Source organism: Euwallacea similis, chromosome 4 (assembly GCF_039881205.1).
Source record: "Euwallacea similis isolate ESF13 chromosome 4, ESF131.1, whole genome shotgun sequence".
Classification (NCBI taxonomy): domain Eukaryota; kingdom Metazoa; phylum Arthropoda; class Insecta; order Coleoptera; family Curculionidae; genus Euwallacea; species Euwallacea similis.
Window position 1 is genome coordinate 6,329,758 of NC_089612.1, and position 21,724 is coordinate 6,351,481.

Here is a 21,724-nt window from a genome sequence, read left to right on the forward strand (position 1 = left end):
AGTGAAATTTGAGATTCGTTTGCAGTAGTTAAAATAAAAACGAATATAGAGAAGTAGTTAAAATCTCATAGCAGGCGTTAGCATTTCATATTTTGACTTAGGCGATTAATATTCATATTCCAAACAACCTAAATAATACTTAATCTTTGTTCAGCGACTTATAATGCAACTTCGAATTCAATTCCAATTTGGTTTCTTGTCATTCCTCAAAGATTGAGACAACGAGTATTTGGTATATCTTACATATTCATCTTTTTCATCTTTTAGTGAACTGTTAATTTTCATTTTCTACTCATTTTTTCAAGGATTGTTTAGTTACCAAAATGTCAAGAAAAGTTGTCGTCTGACCTCTTAACAAAGGGTGAGTTTTATTCTTAGTTCGCTTTAACTGAAAGTAGTATGTAATTTCACCCCTACTTAGGCATTACTCTCACACAAATTAAAAAAAAAACAGCATTGTGACCTTTCCAGGAACAATTCCATGAAATAATGGAGAGCCAATTGGTTTCTGGGCAAATGTGGTAGATCTTAATTTTTTCTTATGGCCAGCACTAGCGATGTGTCTGAACCATTTCCCAAAATAACAAGTACTTCTGTTAACGTCTTAAACGGATAATTTAGAGCTGAACTCACCATAGTGCTATACCTACTTATCTGCTACCGAGTGCTGGTTTCACTTTTCTTGAAAATGATGGCTTGGTCGAATCATTTAATCTAAATATGACTGCTTACAGCTTAAACTTATCCAAGTGGGATTTATCAAATTCAAACAAATCGCCGTCAAGATTAATTCTTCAACGGTGTTGAAAACAACTTGTGTCCTCGGAAAAGTGGATTTTAAGGACGCCAACGAGGTCAGAATAATTCGTTTTTTGGCGATAATCATTCGTGTATTGTTGAAGTTCAAGTACACGTTTATGGCCCGTGATTTGCATCTGTTTAAAAATAACTTGTGGCGTTGAAACCAATGTGGAAATATGAAGTTAACAAAGCCATCGTATGTGAATAAAATCTCCAGAATAGATTTCGGTGATGTAATTGCCTATTCATTGAAAACTTTAGAAAATATTTCTACCATGTCTACTGTCACTGTATTATGGCCATGAAATCACATGGCTAAACCTTCTTACCTATAGTAATTTCTCTTCGGCGACTGATCTCGTATTAATTTCCATATTTAGCGAGGGCAAGGTGCTATATCTATATGTATATTTATATAGCAATCTATACATATTGCATAAACCCTTGGGGATTAAATGGCATATGTTTACCGAATTTGACCTCAAATCAACTTACAAAAAACAATAAGCGATCAAGCAAGAAAATACCGACGGGAGGTATCCAGTTGGTACAGACACTTCCTTAAACCCATTCTTTGCACCTACATATTTTTTTTCAATGTATGTCGATTTCTAGACGTTCACCTTTCTATTCTATCATGTGGAGCCAATAAACATCTGGCTAGTAAACAAGCTCTTGTTAATAAAGAGATGTTGGTTTCAAATTAGTATTGCAATGAAAATACTAATTGGAACTAATAAAATAGGAGTAATTAGCAAGCCACACCTCAAATTATAAAATTCTCAAATAACCTCTTACCAAAAACCATCACTACTCAGGAACAGTCTTTATAAAAAGAATTAAATATTCCTTCACCATATTGTCAAGAATTTCAAATTGGCACATCTCCATTAGTTTTTATATGGTCTGTAGTTATCATTTGAATGTAATTCATTTGTGAGAAAAATGGTTTAATTTATCGGCAATAACAAGCGGTCATCAAGCGGTGAGTAGGTCGCACTCGAATAACCCATGACCATAAAAGAGTGTCCAACAGGTTGTCCTTAAAGCTCCTACCGTGGATTTCAGGTGGGGATCCGCCGATTTGCAGCTATAGGAAACCAACGAATCGAAGAATCAGTTTCGAAAGCGCGCTTACGAAGTTTTGGTGTGGTACGGCTATAGGATATACCTCCATTTTCGCTGTATTTATTGTCATACTAAAATTACTAAGTAAGTATATGATTTGTTCTAAAAAAAAATTAGTACTTGATAGAAAAATTTAGGAAATTTCGATACCTCTTTAGCTGTTACGTCCGCGTGACAAATGTGCTTTTCTGGCACAATTTATAGAGTGCCTGGCACCAATAGTTTCGAGAAACTATTCCAGAGTTTTATGCCATTCCAGGTGAATAGACGAGCGCGAGATATTGATTGTACATTTTTCAACACTCATGTGTTGTCAATTCCCCATATTTCTTATAGTTTACACAGAAGAAGGTACATTAATTATTAATAGATTTTCATAAATGACAATACTTAATAATAATTATTATTCATAAATGAAATTTCTTTTTTAAATTCTATTTCTATTAGTCCCGAATACGAACCATTGATGGTTCGGGGAGAACCGCACCTTACATTAAAAAATGTCCACTTTGGTAACTGTAAAATAAAATTGGTACAGCCAAACACAGATTTATGGTTTAGTATTTATTCAACGTTGGTGTGTATGGAACCAATAATAAATTTTAGAGGTAAACGAACAAGTTCCTATTACTTGGACCTTATTTACACACTAGCATTGGCATTGACTGTACATTACATCATCGTCGGAAATATCAAATTTTTGTTAGAAACTACTAATTGGTAAATAATATTTTACTTAAAATTGCACAGAAACAAAAAAAATATAGCTTACAATCCAAGTTAAAAAATTGGGTTCTCTAAAAGGAGTGTTAGGAAAAAAGGACAATTAAATATCTAATTTGGATCGCCCGCCCTTAAGCGACTACGAATTTTTATTCAATAAAAATTTAATTAAGAGGAAGAGCCAAAACGCCTCGCGCTGCCAATCAGAAAGCCCACTTAACTCTTGCCAAAGTTTCGACAGCTATAACTACTCCCTTTTGCTGATCGCATCATATAGCTGTCCTTGTTTAAGTTATTGGTGTTTGATTTAAGAAATATATTCTATTTTGAGAAAAATTCAATATGGCTTGATTGGTTAAAAAGATTTAAGATTTACATGCCGAGTTGTTTAAATCCATAAATGGCATTTCAATTTTAACTTTATTCCGCTTGATTGTGTTAGATTATCATGGGTGGTTTGACTCAAAGACCATGGACTCCAACCAAAAGGCGTGGTCCAATCGCTGCTGAGTACAACAGTCCCGGACCAGCTTGCGTGTCTTTACCCTCTTATATTGGTAAAGAAACATCAAATTTTTTACCCTTTCTAAGTCAATTCATGCATTTAGGCAAGAAGCCACTAGAAGCCAAAACGGGTAGCGCTCCTGCCTACAGCTTCGGGGCCAAAGCCAACGCCAAGCTGGAAAGTATTGGGCCTGGTCCCGGACAGTACAACGTCACGGGATTAAGTGCTAAAGGTGTGTAAAAAATGGTTAGTGCTAGTTGACTAGCACAAGCCTTTATGCATGTGTAACATACATAATTAATTTTTGATTTTCAAATAAATTTTCAACAATAATTCGTACTAATAAATATGATAAAAGCAGTTGCGCTTTTGGCGGTCGTAGTTGCACTGGCAGCAATAAACTACGCACGTGTAGACCTTGCTTAAAAGTTAAATTAGAAGATCGTGGCAAATTAGGCATGTTTCAGGCAAGGACACTCCTCCGGCGTTAAGTCTGCATAGCAGGCCTAAAGAACCGAAACCCGACAATTTCCCGGCTCCTGGAGATTACAATCCCGATAAGGCGGAAAAAGTGACCCACGAACATTCGCCTCAATACACATTTGGATTGAAGACCAACGTGGGCAAACCTGCTGACACTCCCGGTAAGGCTCTATGAACGCTTTGGCGAATTTTAACAGCGGTGACGAGTAACTCTTTCGATAACACGCCTTAAGAGGTAATTGTTGTTTAACACAGGGCCTAATGCCTATAAACCGTTTATACGTACCAGTAGCCACAGGTATTCGTTTGGAAGAAGGACCGCAATGGGTAAAATACCGGACACTCCTGGTTAGTTTAATTTCAAGTTTTTATTTCTTTCTGTTTCCATTTCTTTATTTCTTCCTGTTATTTTTATTTAACTCTGAATCCTTGTAGAAGCTTCCTAACAGAAGTCACATGATTTAATATTTTTAGCACCCAATGCCTACAGGCTACTAGAGTTAGAGAAGAGCTTACGCAACTCACCTAAATGCACGTATCTTGGCATTAGAATGAACACGCAACAACCTCCTAACACACCCGGTTAGTTTGGGTATATAACTAAGTAGGAAACTCAATTATACATATAGAGAGATTTTCTCGAATTTAACATTTCATTTGAAGAAAACTCGGACTAGTAAAATGGTAACTCCCGAATGGGACTAAAACGAAACAAACGACGTCTTTAGCGACGTTGCCAGATAGGACCACAAAACATGTGTAACCTATCACCTCATCCTCAATCGGGCAACATTGCCTCTCATTTTGTAGATCCCGGGTTTTTATATAGACAACCAGACATGCACACGAAAAAATCAATTTTTGATTTTTCGCCTAAAATTCATGAAAAACTTGTTAATTTCGACAATTTTTCTCTGATTTTGGAGCCTAGTAGAACCTAAATCCAGTAATACTAATCTTGTAATAATTAAAAAACGCGTGCATTGTTATTGTCAAACACACGTTAACAAAGCTCATCAAGGGCACCACACATAATTATTTTTTAGCACCCAATGACTCCAAGGTTCCTGACTCTGGGAGGCGAATGCACTGCAGCGCTCTTAAATATACTTTTGGCTCGAAGGCAGTTACCGAGAAACTCTCTAACACCCCTGGTTAGAACTAACCAGGAGGGTCAGAGCGTTTCTTGATGGACGGGTGCCCTCATAGATATAACCCATTTAGCTGCGAAAAGTCGTTTAGTAGGGATTTAGGCAATTTCTTTATATATTTTAGCCCCCAATGTTTACTCCATCCCTACTGGGGAAAAATTGGACAATACCCCAAAATACAGTTTCGGTGTCAAGCCTGAGCTGGTTAAACCGTTCAATACACCTGGTTAGTTGCTATTTGTGTTAAGTTTTTGCTTATAATTCATAACTCCTATAGCTTTACAAATTAATAGTTTCTTTGATTTGTTTTTTTATAATTTTATTATTTTGTCCCTTTAGCACCAAACGTATACAGTATTGACAAAGCTGATTCCGTCATGCAGCATACTCCAATGTATAGTTTCGGAAGTAAAGTTAATTTGGATAAACCTGTGGATACCCCCGGTGCGTTTAAACCCCTACATCTGCAGATTTCGTAACGCAGAATTATGACCATCATATTTCTATTAGCACCCAACGTTTACCACATTCGATCAGTTGTGGGGGAGAGAGGCTCTCCAGCCTATACCATCTCCGGGAGGAATAAGGAGCTTTTAGACGAGAGAATTAAAAATCCAGGACCTGGCCAATATAGCAACGTAGATCCGGAATTTTACAAGACTCACTCGCCTGCCTATACAATCAGCGGCAGAACTAATATTCCTAAAGATGATAAAATTCCTGGACCTGGGGTATATTCTCCTGAAAAGGTACTGTTTTGAAAACGCTGGAATAGACAGAAACGTGTATTTTGCGCTATGGTTAATGTTTGTATAGGTGGTGGCTCACTTAAAAAGTCCTCCAGGTCACTCCTTCGGCATCCGCCATTCTCCATATTTGGGGTCTTACGACACATTTTTGCAGAAGGACAAGGCCTGCCTTCTCTTCTAACTCTTTATCTATATAATTATTAATCTCATTTTACCATCACTAACCCATGAACATCTAAGAGGTAATTTTCTATACGTACTTATACAGATAATTGATAGATTTTTTAACGCTTTTAGGTAACCTTAGAATATCCTCCAGCTCACAGCTTTGGAATCAGACACTCCGTATATGCCGACCATTACTAAGATAACGAAGATATTTCCGATTCCGATTCGACTGTGCTCTTCAGTCTGTTGAGAGGCAGATTTCTCGTGTTTTTATGTTGTTCTAAGTACATCGTTGAAGATTGTTTTGCAATTGTTAGTACACACTTTTTATATACGTAATTATCGCTTCTAACAAGTTATATATATTATGCAGGCGAAACTGCTTTTAGTGGAAATTAAATTAGAGGAAAAGAAGGCAAATTTAGTTTCGATTAACAGAGTTTTGAGACGCGGCTTATATTAATAATGATCCTTTTAAGCTCTCACGTTAATTTGCAGTATGTAAGTATATCATTTATTAATGTTTATTATTTTAAATAAAAGTTGAATTGGAGGAGGCCAAGTTGTAGTTATTTCTTGCAACCCAGCGGTACCCTCACCTTGTTTCTTAAATAAAAAGTTCTGTTTGTGAGATATTGTTCATAAAAAATTGTCCTTGACCATATTGTCAAGAATAAACATTTTTTATGAATGGTGATTTACTATAAATACATTATTAAAGATACCTAGTTACCTACTGGCTTTTAATAAAGGCTTCAATTGACGGTAATTTCAGTTCTTCGTAGAAAAAGAGTCTTCGGAGATTCCTGAGCTCAGTTTCGGTTCGAGGAGGAAAGTCTGGATGACTAAAGCTGAAACAGTTATTTGAAGAGAATATTTCATAGAGAGAGGAATTTTGGATGAAACTTTTTCAGTGGTTAGCGGGTTTCTTTTATTGATGGATCAAGAATGACTGATGTACAATCATCACGTGCCGAGATTTCCACGGCTGTTAATGAGAGGGCTGAATTTTTTAGCTTTCTTTTTCATAAACAAAATAGGTTGTTTTTCGACGGGGGAATAGGCAGACCAACGAGCGGAAAGGACCCCTAAGGGCTAAATCGCAGGACTTTCGCCTTCGCATTTCACTAATAACAATATTAATACAATTCATAAGTTATACAATTTGAAGTTAATACTGAATGTGTCTTCCCTTTATTGACAAACCTAATCTTTCACCACATCGGCAAGAATTTTAAATTTCTTTCTTGACACATGGTGAAGTACAATTTTCCCACTAAAGATTCTCAAAAATGTTGTGCTCATGTTCAAATCGAATTTGCTCTACAAACACCCATATTAAATGGTATTAACCTGTTTAATAATTCAAAACTATGACTAACTACACGTTTCCTTGCATAGTTGCATCAAGGATAGACGTAATTGCATCAGCAGGTACCACCACTCGCACACATACGAGTTTAGCTGTAGAGAATGAAGACATTTTGAAGGTTGCCTTAAAGAAAGCATTTTCCTACTTTGAAATTCTAATCCACACCTACATCTACAAGAAAACACGTTTTCATAAACCGGCAACAATTTATTTCTGTACTACAAACAATATAGTGGAGGTAACTGTATCACGATTAACGCTAAAAGCCATTTTAGTTTTTAAACAATAATTTATTGCTATAGATGTACAAGAAAATTACATGACTTAGATATTATCAGTCGTCGCTGTTTTTGGACGATTACCATTTGCCTCCATGAATACCTGCGCCGGATCCGATTCCGACACCTCCGAGACCAATAGAACCGACTCCGATTCCACCAGCTCCTCCGAGACCAATGCCAGATCCTACAACACTACCTCCACGAAGTCCACTTAAACCAGCTCCTCCGAGTCCAACTCCACTTCCAACTATTCCGGCTCCTCCCAATCCGATGCCGCTGCCGCCTATGCCAACTCCTCCGAGTCCAATTCCACTTCCAGTCAAACCAGCACCACCAAGACCGATTCCTCCTACTCCAGAACTTACTCCAACTCCAATAGTTCCGACATGAACAGGGGTGGGAATTGCCACTGGGGCTGGAACTGGAACGTCCACTGGAACTGGAGCGGGAATGCCAACACCTACTGGTCTGGGGCTGTCAATTGGAACGGCTGCAAGTTATCAGATTTGTTAACGAAGTCGCTGTTACTTAAAAGAGTTTGTTACCGATCGGTCTGGGAACGTGGACGGGCCTGGGGACGTCGATGGGCACTGGGCGTGGGACTGCCACTGGAGATGGTACTGGGACGTCGATGGGCACGGGGCGAGGAACGGCGACGGGTCTTGGCACTGAGACTGGAACTCCTACAGGACGAAGTACGTCCACTGGGACTCCTACCGGTACTGGGAGGGCTACTGTGCGGTCAATGACAGAAGCAGAGGAGGAGGCTGTGCGGATTCCTGTACCTACTCCTACTCCGGTTCCACCAACAAGACCAACTCCTAAGCCGGAGGTTCCAGCTACAAGCCCTGAGCCTAAAAGAGCGTTGCAAAATTCAAATTGGAGGTGAGACAAGACATACCTAAGGTGCCGATGCCTGCTCCAGCCAATCCAACACCTCCAAGACCACCAACTCCTACTAGTCCATGTCCGCCTAAACCAACTATAAAAGGAGGACAACAACACGTGGGTAAGGAAAGTTAAATTGGGACTTACCACCCAGTCCTGCATCTCCTAACAACAAACTCCTTTTGTCCTGTTTAATTGCGACTTGTTTGGAGGCGATGCACGCCACAAGAGCAAACACCACGCAGGCCTATCATTAGAAATTCATTGTTATTAACCCCCAATTAAGAACAAATCAAAAATTCTTACTTGGAATGCCCTCATTGTTCACCTGTTTAATCAACAAATGTGCGACAATGGTACTATTATTTGATATTTATATGAAACAAGGTGGTAGCTCGCGGTACCGCCCTCCCACCTTACTCACATGGATTTCTTGGTTCTTGTTCGTTCAAAGTTGTACAGGGTAGGCTTACGCAATTATGTTCTGGTTCTAGCCAAGGAATTTGCTGCCGGATTTTACGCAGTACCCTGTATGATGTTGTTACAATGCTCTGTGACAATGTGGTTGGCATTAGAGCTCAACATTGGACAATTCGAGAGTTGCTAAGTGAAAGTGATTTGATATGTAAAAAAGTTTGGCTGGGATGGAAAAGGGTTCACTTAAAGGAAGGTTTCGATCCTGATGAGCGCAACATGCGTCCAAAGAGGACCGAGCTATTTTGCGCTTTTGGTTATTTTGTACATCGGAATCCCGGTCCGCGTTGATACGCATTTCGTGTACATTCACATGCCTCATAGATCAATTTAAACAATTATTAAGCAAATAGTTTTTTGCGCCCCTGCAATTTCCATAAAGCTGTAAATGAAAAAAGAGCCGTGTAGGTTACAAAATGGTACCTACGTACATGTATATCTTTTACAGGTCAAGCCGCATAAAAATTCTCAATTATGTATATCCTGTTACCTATTTCATAAATCCTTGAAACGGCAGCCGCAGCTGGAAAATTATACTAAAAGACACCCATTTGAATTTTCTCTCTTGTGTTTATGCCTGCGCCGCAATCGCTGAAGAAACCGGTACCGGCAACGAACGATCGTTTTCAATGACGCTCTTTTTTCGGAATTCAAACAAAGAAGTGTCTAGAGTTAAGGGTAGAGTTGGAAGAGAAAGTAATCCGTATCAACCCGTGATTGTCCATCAATGCAATGCCAACACCCCGCTATTACGCGGTATGCATTTGCATACATTTCCTTAATCGGGCTCTTTTTTACCCATTCCGTTCATTAATGAATTAAAAAATCTTTTACGCATGCAAATACTTATTAAACAGAATGACTGTCACGTTTCCAAAAAAAAGGGCTGATGAAACCTCAATAGCGAAATAAACTTAGTTAAGACCCCCTCCCACCCCTCTCTTCATAAAGAGGCCTTGCATCATCCCTTAAAATGAGGTATTTCCAATGTAAGCCAATCCTCGAAAAAGCTCGAAATTCGTTTCGAATTAAGTTTAGAAAAATGTACTTGCAGAAACAAAGGCATGATTGATATTAGATCCGTACGTAGTCACATTGAACTTGCTTCAAGCAGGTTGCATTCTTAGCAATACTGCAGGACGGGACAGGAGGGGGGGTTTCTTGTTATAATAGATAACCTCACCCATGTTATTACAGTTCCACCCTCGAGTGTGCAGACAGTGACTGAACATAAACACGATATGAAATATTTGGTATGTATCCATTTTGAAATATTAACAATTAATTTTGAGACTCCATATTGTCAAGAATATCTTAATTTTGCTTTTGACAATGTGGTGAATGCAACCACTATTTAAGAATGCAGCTAGAGATAGTGAATAGGTGTTTTTTAGTGATTTTTTCTCAATTTTCCGTACAATTTTTCTATTAAATATCCCGCTTTTTACCACCCAAATTTCTTGCAGAATCAAAGTGATATTTTAATTTTGCCTATTTAAACCATCACCACTGTTCCATCGAACCGTATGTCAAAACTAACATTAGATTCTACGTGATATGTACCTATCATTTTCTGCTACACGCTCTTAAATGAACCTAACATGCAACGTGTCCGTCAACTGCATCCAAATCGGGAAAATGTTGATAGGAAATTCTGCTAAAAAAATTGGCGGCAAGTGTTTGCCCTTTCCGGCTCCGACAGTGGCAGCATTAAGAGTCACTAGGTCAATATACTAGCAACTTAACCTGGAAGATAACTACTATGGAAACCACGAAACTGCCAAAACTGTGTTTTTATTTTCCATGGATATTACCCGTTCGTTAAAGTTCCCAGGACTTTGATCTGTCCACTTAGGTCCATTATAGATCAATCTGCCTCTGAGGCTCTGCCTCTATCATCCTCTTGGTGTACGCGTCAATGGTCCTAAGAGGTTTGGAGTGAGGTGCAGGAATTTTCTGCTGTTCGCATTAATGAGCTGCTGTGCGGATTACCGGAGGCAGAAATTTAATTAATTATCACCACCAATTAATTCTACTTAACATCTCAATCTTAACCTTCATTTAACAGCTCTTTTCTACCCATGCAGATCTGTCTTTGCCTCTTGGCCACCTTGGCCTTGGCAGCCGAGAAAGTCGACAAAAAAGAATCGAAACCTGTAGAAAAATCAGAGAAAAAGGTGGACAAACGCGGTTTGACCGGATTAGGAATTGCTGGCCACGGAATCTTGGGCAGTGGTCTAGGATTGAGTGGTCTAGGGGTGGGCACTCTAGGGGTAGGAGGCGTGGGCAGTTTGGGCGGTTTGGGCGGTTTGGGCGGTCTGGGCTTGGGATCATTGGGCACCGGATTGGTGGGAACCGCCGCAGTTGCCGGCCCTGCCTTAGAATTGAACTCTCACGCTCACACACACACAACCATCACCAGGAACTTGGGAGTGCCAGTGGCGCAGCCAGTGGCCGTCCCTGTAGACCGTCCAGTTGGCGTGCCCATTCCTGTCGATGTGCCCATAGGAGTGGACAGCCCCGTGGGAGTTCCAGTGACCAGGCCTATCGCTGTACCCGTTGACAAACCCATTGGTGGTACGTTGAAATGCCGACTATAGCTTTAAGGATTACGCTTTGGTGGTTAGTTCCAGTTGACCGCCCTGTCCTCATCGATATCCCCAGTCCAGTGGGAGTGCCCGTAGACAGACCCGTGCCTGTGGGAATTCCAGTGCCATCACCAGTGGGCGTGCCCAGACCTGTGCCCTTCGGAGTACCAGCTCCAGTCCCAGTGGTTTCCAAACTTCTGATTTCTCACCATTAAATCGAGCTCTTTCTGGGGAGCTAAATGGGGGCTTTAATAAGAGAGGACAAATACGTGAAAATTTTGATTTATTTACTGTAAATAAGGAAATAAATAGTTTTAATTAACATAGTTTTTGATATTTGATATTATCGTCGCAAATTGCATTATCACCAGGACTTGTTTTCTATTGCGTCTTAATACAATAATCTAAATGTAGCAGCGCAGTAATCAGAAGTTGAGGCGCTTCAAGTACTGCCTGTAGCTGTAAACCGTCAGAGTTAGATATGACACCAGTACTGAAACAGAGCAAATATATTAAATTTAATTCGCAACGAGCCATTTTAATTCCTAATGAAATAATTGAAAAATTCCCGTCCAGCAGTGGATTAAATATTGACGCGCCAAAACGTTCCTGACGGAGACCTTGTTCGTACGAAAGTAAACGCTCAGAGGGTGATATTTATTAGTTTAAAAATGCATTAACCAATTTGCTATAATAGCAATTATTCAGTAATGGTATTAGGTTGTTCCGATCAATATGCATTTACAAGGCGATAAGAATATACTTACTGCTGAACAAAATGCTTGCCACGATATGTCCCACAATGAAAGGAGCATTGTTCTCGCTAGTGTGGTGAATGACGGCCACTAAAGTGCCCACTTCATACACAAAAAGGCAAATCGGGTTGAAAATTAACCAGGGCATGAACAGGGCCGGTCGATTCTAAAACCAAAACACCTCTTCCACACCCCGAATCCACCTGCGTCTCCCTGAACTCACCCCTGCAGCTCCAAAAACAATCATAACAGAGAAAACGCACTGCAAAGCGCTCGCCACGGCAAACATAATCAGCATAGCTTTGAGGGCTGAAAAAAAAGGTTACATTCGCCATTTTGTCCAGTTATTGTTACGTACTTTCCAATTTTGGTATTACCGAAGGATCGCTCATTTCGATCAGTTCGTGAGGGTGCACGGCATAGGCGGCACTCAGAATCAGGCACATGAAAGCGAACACGCTTTGCAGTGCCCCAATGACGATGGTGCCGTGCTTCAGGGTGAAACCGCAGCAATTGGAGATTTCAGGGGCGCCCATTGTTGTGCGAATGAACCTGAAACAGCAAAGTAATTAAAAGAAAGCTGCCGAGGATACATGGAACGCATTCATGCATGAGAGTTTTAAACTGTTAACTTTTGGAAGTCTTGTAAACGCTAAATATGTCCAACGGTTGATACTTACCGAAAACGATAATCTCTTTAAAGACGTATTAGGTATTTGAAAGCGGACGATATTGTCTCTTTACACAACCATCACCATTGACCTAATATGAAGCTACGCAGTACGTTGTAACAGTACCCATATACGTCATTTTCGAAACTTTAGGAAGAGTGGTACCGAAGCCTCCAATAGCGTTGCATAATTTCTCATGTTGCCTTAAGGTTGGAGCGCAATTGATCTTGTTATGCGAAAACTAAACAATCGGTTTAGCACCACCTTAATTCCGCAATCTCTTTACCATACTGGTTCCATCACAATGCTTAAACGTATTTCTGTGCTAAGTTCGAAACAGTACCAGAAGTTAATGGAACGATGACTCAGCTTTGATTGTTTAACAATTAAACCATGGTTTGCTTAACTTGAATTTGCAGGTTGCAAGTCGGTAATAATAATTATTCGTTCAATTTGTCTTGGTCATGTGGATTGTTTTATCAAAAGCTTTAGCTTCATCTATGGAGTGTTAAAAAATGCAAAAGCAACATTAAATAGGACAAAAATGCTACCTTTTCACTTATTAATGCTGCTTTTGAATTTTTTAAAAATAATGATTCGTTCAAAAGTTAATAAAGGGGGAGGAATGGTAATAATTTAGAGCAGCACTATATGCATATCGTATACTGGATGGACAGGAAACAGTCCTCTATGGCGACCAAAGCTTTATTGGCATAGAATATTTCACTCTCTTGTATACTAATCTGAACTAATCTGAGGTCCATTGGGGTCTCACCCTGCATTAGGTGGGCACAGGCATAATATCTAAAAGTGATTTTGGGAGTTTCCCTCTATGGGGCGGAGCTTTCTGAAATTTGGTGGGACGGGGGGAGGGGGAGGTAATTAGGATCAAGCAGGTGGAAAGAGGGTAAGGTATTCGTACCATAGAGGTATGGTGGGGAGAGGATGATGCAAAGGAAGCCTCGATCATTTTTATATATGCCAATAAGAGAGAACGAGAGGGAGAGGGAGAGAAGAGAGAGAGAGAAAGGTAGTTTGGATGAGTGGACATGGAAGGTAGCTTATCTGAGTTCTTTTAGAGTTAGTGGGTCTTGAAAGAGGATTCTTTACTGGACGCGGAAATTACAGGGGTTGGTAAAGTGATAGACTGAGTTCAGCAATGGGTGGAGGAGATAATATGGGGGGAGTAAGTGAAGTTGCAGTTTTTAGTGATTGCATAGATGCCATGAAAATGGTACTGGAATTAATGTAAATTCATGATAGGGGAAATAGGGGGTGAAAGTTTGAAAATATGGAAGGAGGGAGAGGTCAGAGCGAAAATAGTTTGGAGATGTAGGAGGAAGAAAGGCATGAGGAGAGCCCATGAATGGATAAAGGTCGAAACTGGTTTGTCTCCATCTGAATCCTGACATGTTTAGGATCCAATGAGTCACCATCGTTGTAACTCCTGGTGCCGAAACAGCTTCAGGTGGTGATCTGCTATGACCGAGGTGATTCTCGCCGCCAAGCCCTCAAATTCAGGGATGGCCAGGTCCTTGTCGTCAGGTTGTTGAGAGCCAATTCTGCCGTCAAATACCAATCTATGAAATATACTCTGTTATTTAAAATTGTACTATTAGTATCTACACATTAATTTTTTCAGTACATTAACGCAATAGAATGAATCGCAAACATACTAAAAAATTGTGCCATATTGTGTTTGGTGCTGCCTTTAAACAATTTCATGAATACCTGTTTGTCTATCCAAAACTATCACGCATGCGCGAGTGTCAAAACTTACGAGGGTTCGTACAAAAATAAATTAACTTTGACACTGTATTACTCCTGGTATTTATTTTTATATTTGCCATTGAAAATGCTATTCACTCATATTTGTGATGATTTCTCGTCAATTTTTCGAAGATTTCTTAAAAACACTCCTTACGCGGTTCAACTATGTGTACTTACGAAATAACCTTTGTAGAAATGAGTCATGATGATATGACATCAACTTGAACGAAGATGTCACGCAGTGGGTGAAAATGTCTATTTACTAGAGTAAAAAATGTTTTACCAGAATATTGCCATTTTACGTTAAATATAACATTCTTCCATATAGAGAAAACGCACTAATAGGAACACTTTTAAAGCCTCTGCCAAAAAATCGTTTTTGGATTTTCGTCTCAACGCATTATACTCGTGCTTTTTTGGGATTATAATCCTTCAAAACTGTGTTTTGCCATAACGCGAGGGGTGAAAAAGTGAAACAGAAATGTAGATGCTTTTTATGTGCCCCAATTAATGATGTCTATGAGACAACCTTCTCCGTTATTCCTATTTAATAGAAGGGCAACCACTAAGAATTTAATTAAAGGGTAGACATTTTTCCAACGATTGTTCCACTATTTCCATGCCTGAAATTGCACGGTATTTACATTGAAACGGCTAATTCTCATTAATAATTTAGGACCTTTTTACCACGCCAGTTATCCTTGGTTGCTCATTTGTGGATTATTTATTGAACTTCACGAGGAGAAAAAAGTATGCCTCCATTGAAAGATATTCATTTTATTGTTTTATACAAGAGTTCATACCTTCTTTTCGATAATTTGTGGGGAGAAAAACTGTACTAAAGCTATTATAATATTATTATTTAACAAAAATTCTGAAACTATAGAGAAACATATAATCAAGAACCTTATACGGTAGAATGAACATATGTGGACCAATTGAAATGTCCCCTTCAAAGTCGATATATTTTAGTACTTTTACTTTCGTAAAGTTTTAACAAAGTTTTGAGCATGTTTATGACGATTTTTCCACATAGGTTTATAGTTTTAGCGCACGTGTCTGGGTTAATTTAAGGTTTAACAATTGATTTTTTACATTTTATTTTCTATTGAGACTGAAGTCATATTGTGTTTTTCAGTTGATATCATTCTTCTAGACTCGATATCGGATTGAAATCGACGAAAACAAGTGACAAGCGAGAAATTCATTTTGAAAAATTTCAAATCTAGCTTTGCTGACAATATGGCGAAGGAAAATCTATTGTTACTTTTTGTTATTCTTGTAATGAATGTAAATTGCAATAAATAACGTAATATTTTTTACGTTGTAACTGTAATTCTTAACGCCACAAACCTCTGGCATTATTATTATCTCACGTAGGCATAGACGCATGTTCCTTAACTCTAAATATGTTGTTGTCTCCGAGGTTCCTACGTCTATGAAATTCCAAACTTAACTCGAATTTACGAACATGCAATAAATGCAATAAAACAATACAAACTCCGCCGCTGAAAAATATTGTTATCGACGAAAAACCAATAGATGAGCAGCGAATCCCCACCAAAACCCCCAGCTCCATCAATTTGGCGAAACTGGGGATATGTTTAGTGAGTCTCAACTTCTCCATTCTTGACGTTCTTCATTACCTTCACACTTCACAACGTAATTCTTATAGTACAGAAAAATTATAAATAAGGCCAATAACAGATTTGAAGCAGAAAAATGAGGTTTGCCGCGAAACTTGTTGTTGGCTCCGTATGTGCGTTTGTGCTCATTATCTTGGTGGGATTCTTAATGTTCCCCAACGTGATTAAAGCCAAAATCAAAGGGGTGAGTTAAAAGAGCGTTATTTCCTAAATTATATACGACAGAAACATTACATAAGAACCATTGGCGTATAATTACAATCCTCTATTATTAAATCTAAATTGCAGGATGTTGTGTTCTTTGACCATCAAATGGCCAATGCTTGCTTTATAATCACTGAAATTAATCAATATACTTAATAAGTCTCTTTGTAATGTGTTAGATGGTCAATTTGAAGCCTGATCAAGAAATCAGGGAGATGTTCCTTAAGGTACCATTTCCTCTAAACTTCAAAGTCTACATCTTTTCGGTTGAAAACCCGGAAGAAATTCATAGGGGCTCAGTTCCAGAACTCAAAGAAATTGGCCCATTTTGTTACCAGTAAGATTGAATGTTATTAGTGCCAATAAGTTTATGTCGCATGGCAATTTTCAGGGAATGGAAGACTAAAATAAACGTGAACGACATAGAAGGAGATGATACCATGAGCTACAATCCAGTCGACACGTTTATATCCTTCTTCGAATCTGGATGTGTGGATTTCGACACGGAAGTAACAGTCCCTCATCCAATGATTTTGGTATGGGGAAGTAAATTTCATGATTATTGCCAACCCTATAATCAATTCTAAAGGGAATGGTCAATACGGTAGTTCGTCAAAAACCAGGAGCCTTGACCCTTATTGGAAAGGCCATCAACTCGATTTGGTCCAATCCAACCACCATCTTTACAACGGTGAAAGCCAAAGATCTTCTTTTTGATGGTGTTGTGATTCACTGCGGGGTTAAAGATTTTGCAGGCAGTGCCATTTGTGCTCAACTGAGGCAGGAGGAGTCTTTGACGAAACTCAATGAGAATGATTTGGCTTTCTCCTTCATGGGTTCTGTGGGTAACACTATCTACATTGAGGGTAAATACTTAAAGAAGTTTTATGCAGAAAAACGCAACTCCTGGCAAGAAAATTAGGGCCTACAGAGGCGTCGGCGACTTCCACAACGTGGGCAAGATTGTGACTTATGATGGGAAGTATCGTTTGGAGGTGTGGAATGACTCCAGGTGCGATGCGATTAAAGGCACTGATGGCACAATCTTTCCCCCCATGCTGAAGAAAGAAGACGGCCTCGTTTCGTTTGCGCCAGATTTGTGCAGGTGCCCTTCAAAAGAACCTTTTTCTCACATGAATCAATACTTTAATTACGCAGGGCATTAGTGGCTAAATACCAGAAGCGCACCAAATACGATGGAATACCTGTCAGTCAATATTCGGCTACTTTGGGTGATCCTTTGAGGAACCCCGAGGAAAAATGCTTTTGTACTACACCTCAAACTTGTCTAAAAAAAGGTAGGAATTTATTATGAATCATTAAACGGTTTGAAGCGAAATGATAGGCCAATTTTAAAGATTTAATGCGTCGAATTCAAAGTTTCAATAAGCGACAGATTTGATTCGAAAGAGATCAATTTTTATAGAAACATTTCGTAACACGATCAAGTAAGTATTTCTAATATTGTCTGTTGAAATTCATATTTGCCACCACAATTCGTTTTCACCTATGACTCGAAAACAATATTAAAAACTGAATAGCATTATTCTTTTTTATCCACCGTCATAAATGGAGACAGAAGACATAACTTTCATGTTAACTGCGTCCAGAATCCACTTTGTTACTTAGGGTGACAAGATGGATGTAACAGCTTTTGTCTTTGTCTACACTCGTATAATAAACAAAGATTACTATAACATATTGGGTTTGAGGACTTTGGCGCAGTGGTGATAAATGAGAGTTTTAACAGTAAAAACAACAATTTTTAGTTAAACTTACGAATTTGCATTCGAATGCGCATTTATGTTGACAAGAATACTAATATTAGGTGCTTATAAATTGAAAATTGAGACAGTTATTAATTATCAAATGCTAATTTTGAAGTTTCCACTTTCAGTATTTATAAGTCGAATTCTATATTTTTGGCATTAGAATTCTCCCTTCATGACGTTCATTTTCACTTTTAAGGCCTAATTGATTTGTACAAATGCGTGCAAGTACCAATCTACGCTTCACAGCCTCATTTTTATGACACGGATCAGAGTTATTTGAAGGGAGTCAAAGGGCTAGCTCCCGAAACTGAAAAGCACGCCATTAAAATCCTGTTTGAACCTGTAAGAATCCGGCTACATACATGAAAGAAATTACTTATTAATGTCTTTTTTTTCAGCTAACGGGCAGCCCCGTGTCTGCTCGAAAGCGTTTGCAATTCAATATGCCCTTAGAACCTGTAGCGAAATTGGAGCTGTTCCGGAACTTTACCCCCACAGTATTGCCCCTATTTTGGGTGGAAGAAGTTAGTATAAGTGATAGTTTGTGAATTCAGGTGCATAAAGGGGGGGGGGGGGATTTTAGGGTATTGACTTGAACAACACCTATACGAAACCGTTGAAAAGCTTGTTTCTGATGAAGAAAATCGTCAGCGTGATGAAGTATTTAATTTTGGTTGCATCTATGGCAGGTATGAATCATTTTATATCGAAAGTAGGTCAAAACCACCTAAAATATTAACCCTTATTTTATTATTAATGTGCTCGTCAATAATCACTATCTTCATTGCAATAAAATCCTATTAATGCTATTTTCTGTAATGTATTATATATTTTTATATATTTGCACGATTCTTTAACAGGTTTTGGTATTGGAGCTTACCTGTTCTTCAACTCAGAAGAGGCCACGGTACAAGTGACTTCAGTGCACAAAGTGCAGCCGGAAGAAAATGGTAACAAGAGCCCTATAAGTACTGTGTTCGATAATGGACAGGTAAATGGGGTGGGTAATAATAAGGGCAATGCGGAAAGGTACTGAAAGATGGGATATTAGATTTGAGTGTGCCAATAAAACAATATTTGATTTGAGCTGGTGAGACACCGTCTAGAATAATATATAATTATGAGAAATGTTCACGTATATATGGACTATAAGCACGAAAATAGTTAATACTGGCCTGACGTGTCAAATTAGGCTCTTCATGTGCCTATACTGAGCAAAGTGCAATTAATAGCTTATTGCAGTAACGTGTGATATAACTATTTGTTCCATAATGAATACTGTATAATGTGCCTTTTATTGATTAATATACTATAGAATATATCAGAGTGTTTTTATAGCTCCTTCAATAATAAACAATTATGTTTTATTTATATTTGCTGTTTTTATATGCCAAAATTCAAATCAAATGTGTTTCCCGCTGTTAATACAAATTGTCCTATTGGCCAGGGTAAATTCAAATTTGAATGCGTCGTAGATTTTATTGGTGCGTATTTCGCCTCCATTGGGATACGCTCGACAGCAAACAACGAAAGTCATTGTCATGCTTTTATGGTGTTATTTCACTAGAGTGCCATACAATAGAAAGAGACATGAATAGAAAAATTTTGCATTTTTTGTCTCCATCTTATGGAGGGGAGATTTAAAATGGCGCGCCGTTAGGACCCCGCTTTGTCGTGTTTTAATAAAGCAGAATCTTTATGAACTTTTTGAGTTCCCCAATTGATTCCCAGCTCCCCGTTTGCGAAACTGCCCGTTCCCTTTACGAAAAGCGTATTTCATGCTATTCAAACGTTCCTCCCGAAAGAGAAAAGCGATGCCGGTGCCTAAAGTGAGTCCACCTACGGCACACTCCGAAGAAGTGGGCATGAGGATTCATTTCCCGCTTAGTGTTTGCAAAGCCGGACGTCATTCATTGCCAGGAGCTGCATAATAGCCTGTTCAGTCTGCATTGAGCCACGAGCACTCCCAATGTTCCCCTTAGAAGCCAAGGATGTCTTCAGGTGACACAATATATCGTATTAATTCTAGACATGGTTCAGGTCGGCTGACGCGTGATTGAGAGTCCCTACCTGGCCAAGTTATCGACCGTTTCGTTTCCGTCATCTTCAATGTGACCAAGGTCCCAACTTAGGATGACCCTTTTTGTGTCTGCCAGTTTCTGAAAATTGTCTCAACGTTCTTGGACGTAGACAGCTCGTAGGATTGCTCCACTGTCGGAGTAATAGACCGTTGCATGATGTCCCAAGGGAAAGAGTTCGCCCCTTTGTCGGCCAGCCCTGTACACCCCGACTCCCGATGGCCATGTAGAGGGTGTTTCCGAATAAGTGTGAAAGATTTTAAAAGGTGATTGCAGAAGAATTTTTGAAAAAAAGTTCATATGAACATAGGTCCAAACATGCTTCGTTTCCAAGATACGGAGTATTCAATTTTTTTTTTAATATACTCTTAAATATTTAAAAAACGTTTTGAAACATCCACACGAAATTTGCGAGACACTACGGCAGTATAAATGCGCATTTTCTAGAGTAGGAAAAACATTTCCACTTAGACTAGTGGCGTTCGTGAACCCATTCAATGACATATTTTTAATTAAAAAACTTACTTTTTCTAAGGTATGTTTGTTAAAATGTATTAAAAAAAAACATCTGATGTTAAAAAAATCTTGAAGAACTAAAACATCGAATTATTGCTGGCTGTAACGCAATAAGAAATAAACCAAGAATATTTCTACGGATACGTCAATTACTGAGGAAACGAATACACTCTTCTATTACCACTGAGGGTGGTCATTTTCAACATCTGTGGTAATTCTTTAAAATAGTTTCTTACGAACATACCTTCGCAATTAGCTCTTGAAAATGTTTGCATTTAGAATTTTGTAATAAATATTAAACCGGCGTTGTGGTTGATACAGGAATCAAAAATTATTTTTTATCTTGAAAAGGGCATTTTGAACGACAAAGTACTAAGAGTATTTTTTTAAGAATTGATGGACTATTTTTAAAAAATAGTGGAATGGAAAAACTCAGTGGTGTACCATTTTTTCATTAAAAATATGCTACTGGATGAGCGCACGGACACCACTGATGTAAGAGAAAATCTTCCTAATCCAGAAATTTGCACGTTTATCCTGCCATAGCGTGTCGCAAATTTCGTATCGATATTTCAAAACGTTTTTGAAATATTTAAGAAAATATAAAAAAATAAGAAACTGAACACTTTGTATCTTGGAAACGAAACGTGTTCGGGCCTATAATTATGCGAACTTTTTTCTACAGAAACACCTCAGCGATCACCACTTAAAATCTTTCGCTTTTATTCGGAAACACCCTGTATACCGTCTAATAGATTCTAGAATGTAAGTAGAAATTCTGGAATGTGAGTAGAAAATTCCCTGAAAGTGACGACAAAATGATTCAATGAACGCAGTGGAGCCCTGTCAATGCAAGCAAACGTACATTATTTTGACGTCATTCTTAGGGGAGCTCTATTCTCCAGATTCAAGGAGTGTTCTCCCGGAGATTATGAATGACAAACCCAAAATTAATAGGATTTGAAGAGCAAACAAGGATCGCGTGGTCACTTCATTGCAAA

The 21,724-nt window shown here is 38.7% G+C and overlaps 5 protein-coding genes across 8 annotated transcripts; 3 read left to right on the top strand and 2 right to left on the bottom strand.

Moving 5' to 3' along the window:
* Nucleotides 1-1,855: 1,855 nt before the first annotated feature.
* LOC136408162 (ciliary microtubule associated protein 1A-like) lies at nucleotides 1,856-6,128 on the top strand. 4 transcript variants are annotated; one of them, XM_066389007.1, is made up of 9 exons: nucleotides 1,856-2,013; nucleotides 3,095-3,209; nucleotides 3,261-3,389; nucleotides 3,625-3,801; nucleotides 3,896-3,988; nucleotides 4,916-5,017; nucleotides 5,131-5,235; nucleotides 5,302-5,540; nucleotides 5,838-6,128. In XM_066389007.1, the coding sequence occupies exons 2-9, from the start codon at nucleotides 3,101-3,103 to the stop codon at nucleotides 5,904-5,906; spliced, it is 1,023 nt and encodes a 340-aa protein (XP_066245104.1). In that variant the 5' UTR covers nucleotides 1,856-2,013; nucleotides 3,095-3,100; the 3' UTR covers nucleotides 5,907-6,128. The 4 variants fall into 4 exon arrangements, with proteins under 4 accessions (XP_066245104.1, XP_066245103.1, XP_066245106.1 ...); XM_066389006.1 differs by lacking the exon at nucleotides 5,838-6,128 and adding an exon at nucleotides 5,608-5,806; XM_066389009.1 differs by lacking the exons at nucleotides 3,896-3,988; nucleotides 5,838-6,128 and adding an exon at nucleotides 5,608-5,802.
* A 1,170-nt stretch (nucleotides 6,129-7,298) lies between these two features.
* On the bottom strand, nucleotides 7,299-8,704 carry LOC136408478 (elastin-like). Its single transcript, XM_066389468.1, has 5 exons — nucleotides 8,556-8,704; nucleotides 8,397-8,496; nucleotides 8,263-8,343; nucleotides 7,907-8,215; nucleotides 7,299-7,851 (listed from the first exon to the last, which is right to left on the bottom strand). The coding sequence occupies exons 1-5, from the start codon at nucleotides 8,568-8,570 to the stop codon at nucleotides 7,439-7,441; spliced, it is 918 nt and encodes a 305-aa protein (XP_066245565.1). The 5' UTR covers nucleotides 8,571-8,704; the 3' UTR covers nucleotides 7,299-7,438.
* Nucleotides 8,705-9,840: 1,136 nt separating this feature from the next.
* LOC136408483 (tetra-peptide repeat homeobox protein 1-like) lies at nucleotides 9,841-11,633 on the top strand. Its single transcript, XM_066389474.1, has 3 exons — nucleotides 9,841-9,976; nucleotides 10,811-11,300; nucleotides 11,351-11,633. The coding sequence occupies exons 1-3, from the start codon at nucleotides 9,965-9,967 to the stop codon at nucleotides 11,524-11,526; spliced, it is 678 nt and encodes a 225-aa protein (XP_066245571.1). The 5' UTR covers nucleotides 9,841-9,964; the 3' UTR covers nucleotides 11,527-11,633.
* On the bottom strand, nucleotides 11,578-12,899 carry LOC136408488 (uncharacterized). Its single transcript, XM_066389480.1, has 5 exons — nucleotides 12,747-12,899; nucleotides 12,425-12,618; nucleotides 12,290-12,375; nucleotides 12,079-12,232; nucleotides 11,578-11,804 (listed from the first exon to the last, which is right to left on the bottom strand). The coding sequence occupies exons 2-5, from the start codon at nucleotides 12,600-12,602 to the stop codon at nucleotides 11,737-11,739; spliced, it is 486 nt and encodes a 161-aa protein (XP_066245577.1). The 5' UTR covers nucleotides 12,603-12,618; nucleotides 12,747-12,899; the 3' UTR covers nucleotides 11,578-11,736.
* Nucleotides 12,900-16,164: 3,265 nt separating this feature from the next.
* Nucleotides 16,165-19,339, top strand: LOC136408462 (sensory neuron membrane protein 1-like). Its single transcript, XM_066389445.1, has 10 exons — nucleotides 16,165-16,337; nucleotides 16,537-16,694; nucleotides 16,749-16,893; nucleotides 16,947-17,198; nucleotides 17,251-17,462; nucleotides 17,516-17,655; nucleotides 18,326-18,471; nucleotides 18,528-18,653; nucleotides 18,713-18,818; nucleotides 18,990-19,339. The coding sequence occupies exons 1-10, from the start codon at nucleotides 16,230-16,232 to the stop codon at nucleotides 19,163-19,165; spliced, it is 1,569 nt and encodes a 522-aa protein (XP_066245542.1). The 5' UTR covers nucleotides 16,165-16,229; the 3' UTR covers nucleotides 19,166-19,339.
* Nucleotides 19,340-21,724: the final 2,385 nt, after the last annotated feature.

Excerpts from the sequence above, each read along its gene's own strand:
- LOC136408488 (XM_066389480.1), bottom strand. The coding sequence starts at position 12,602 with ATGGGCGCCCCTGAAATCTCCAATTGCTGCGGTTTCACCCTGAAGCAC. Across the intron at positions 12,376-12,424 it reads GGTAATACCAAAATTGGAAA|CCCTCAAAGCTATGCTGATT; the intron begins GTACGTAACAAT and ends CTTTTTTTTCAG. Across the intron at positions 11,805-12,078 it reads GGCAAGCATTTTGTTCAGCA|TACTGGTGTCATATCTAACT; the intron begins GTAAGTATATTC and ends GCTCTGTTTCAG.
- LOC136408483 (XM_066389474.1), top strand. Across the intron at positions 11,301-11,350 it reads CGTTGACAAACCCATTGGTG|TTCCAGTTGACCGCCCTGTC; the intron begins GTACGTTGAAAT and ends TTTGGTGGTTAG.
- LOC136408162 (XM_066389006.1), top strand. The coding sequence starts at position 3,101 with ATGGGTGGTTTGACTCAAAGACCATGGACTCCAACCAAAAGGCGTGGT. Across the intron at positions 3,802-3,895 it reads CAAACCTGCTGACACTCCCG|GGCCTAATGCCTATAAACCG; the intron begins GTAAGGCTCTAT and ends TGTTTAACACAG. Across the intron at positions 5,018-5,130 it reads TAAACCGTTCAATACACCTG|CACCAAACGTATACAGTATT; the intron begins GTTAGTTGCTAT and ends TTGTCCCTTTAG.
- LOC136408478 (XM_066389468.1), bottom strand. Across the intron at positions 8,216-8,262 it reads AGCAGGCATCGGCACCTTAG|GCTCAGGGCTTGTAGCTGGA; the intron begins GTATGTCTTGTC and ends ACGCTCTTTTAG. Across the intron at positions 7,852-7,906 it reads CCACGTTCCCAGACCGATCG|CCGTTCCAATTGACAGCCCC; the intron begins GTAACAAACTCT and ends GATAACTTGCAG.
- LOC136408462 (XM_066389445.1), top strand. The coding sequence starts at position 16,230 with ATGAGGTTTGCCGCGAAACTTGTTGTTGGCTCCGTATGTGCGTTTGTG. Across the intron at positions 16,894-16,946 it reads TCCCTCATCCAATGATTTTG|GGAATGGTCAATACGGTAGT; the intron begins GTATGGGGAAGT and ends TCAATTCTAAAG. Across the intron at positions 17,656-18,325 it reads TCAAACTTGTCTAAAAAAAG|GCCTAATTGATTTGTACAAA; the intron begins GTAGGAATTTAT and ends TTCACTTTTAAG.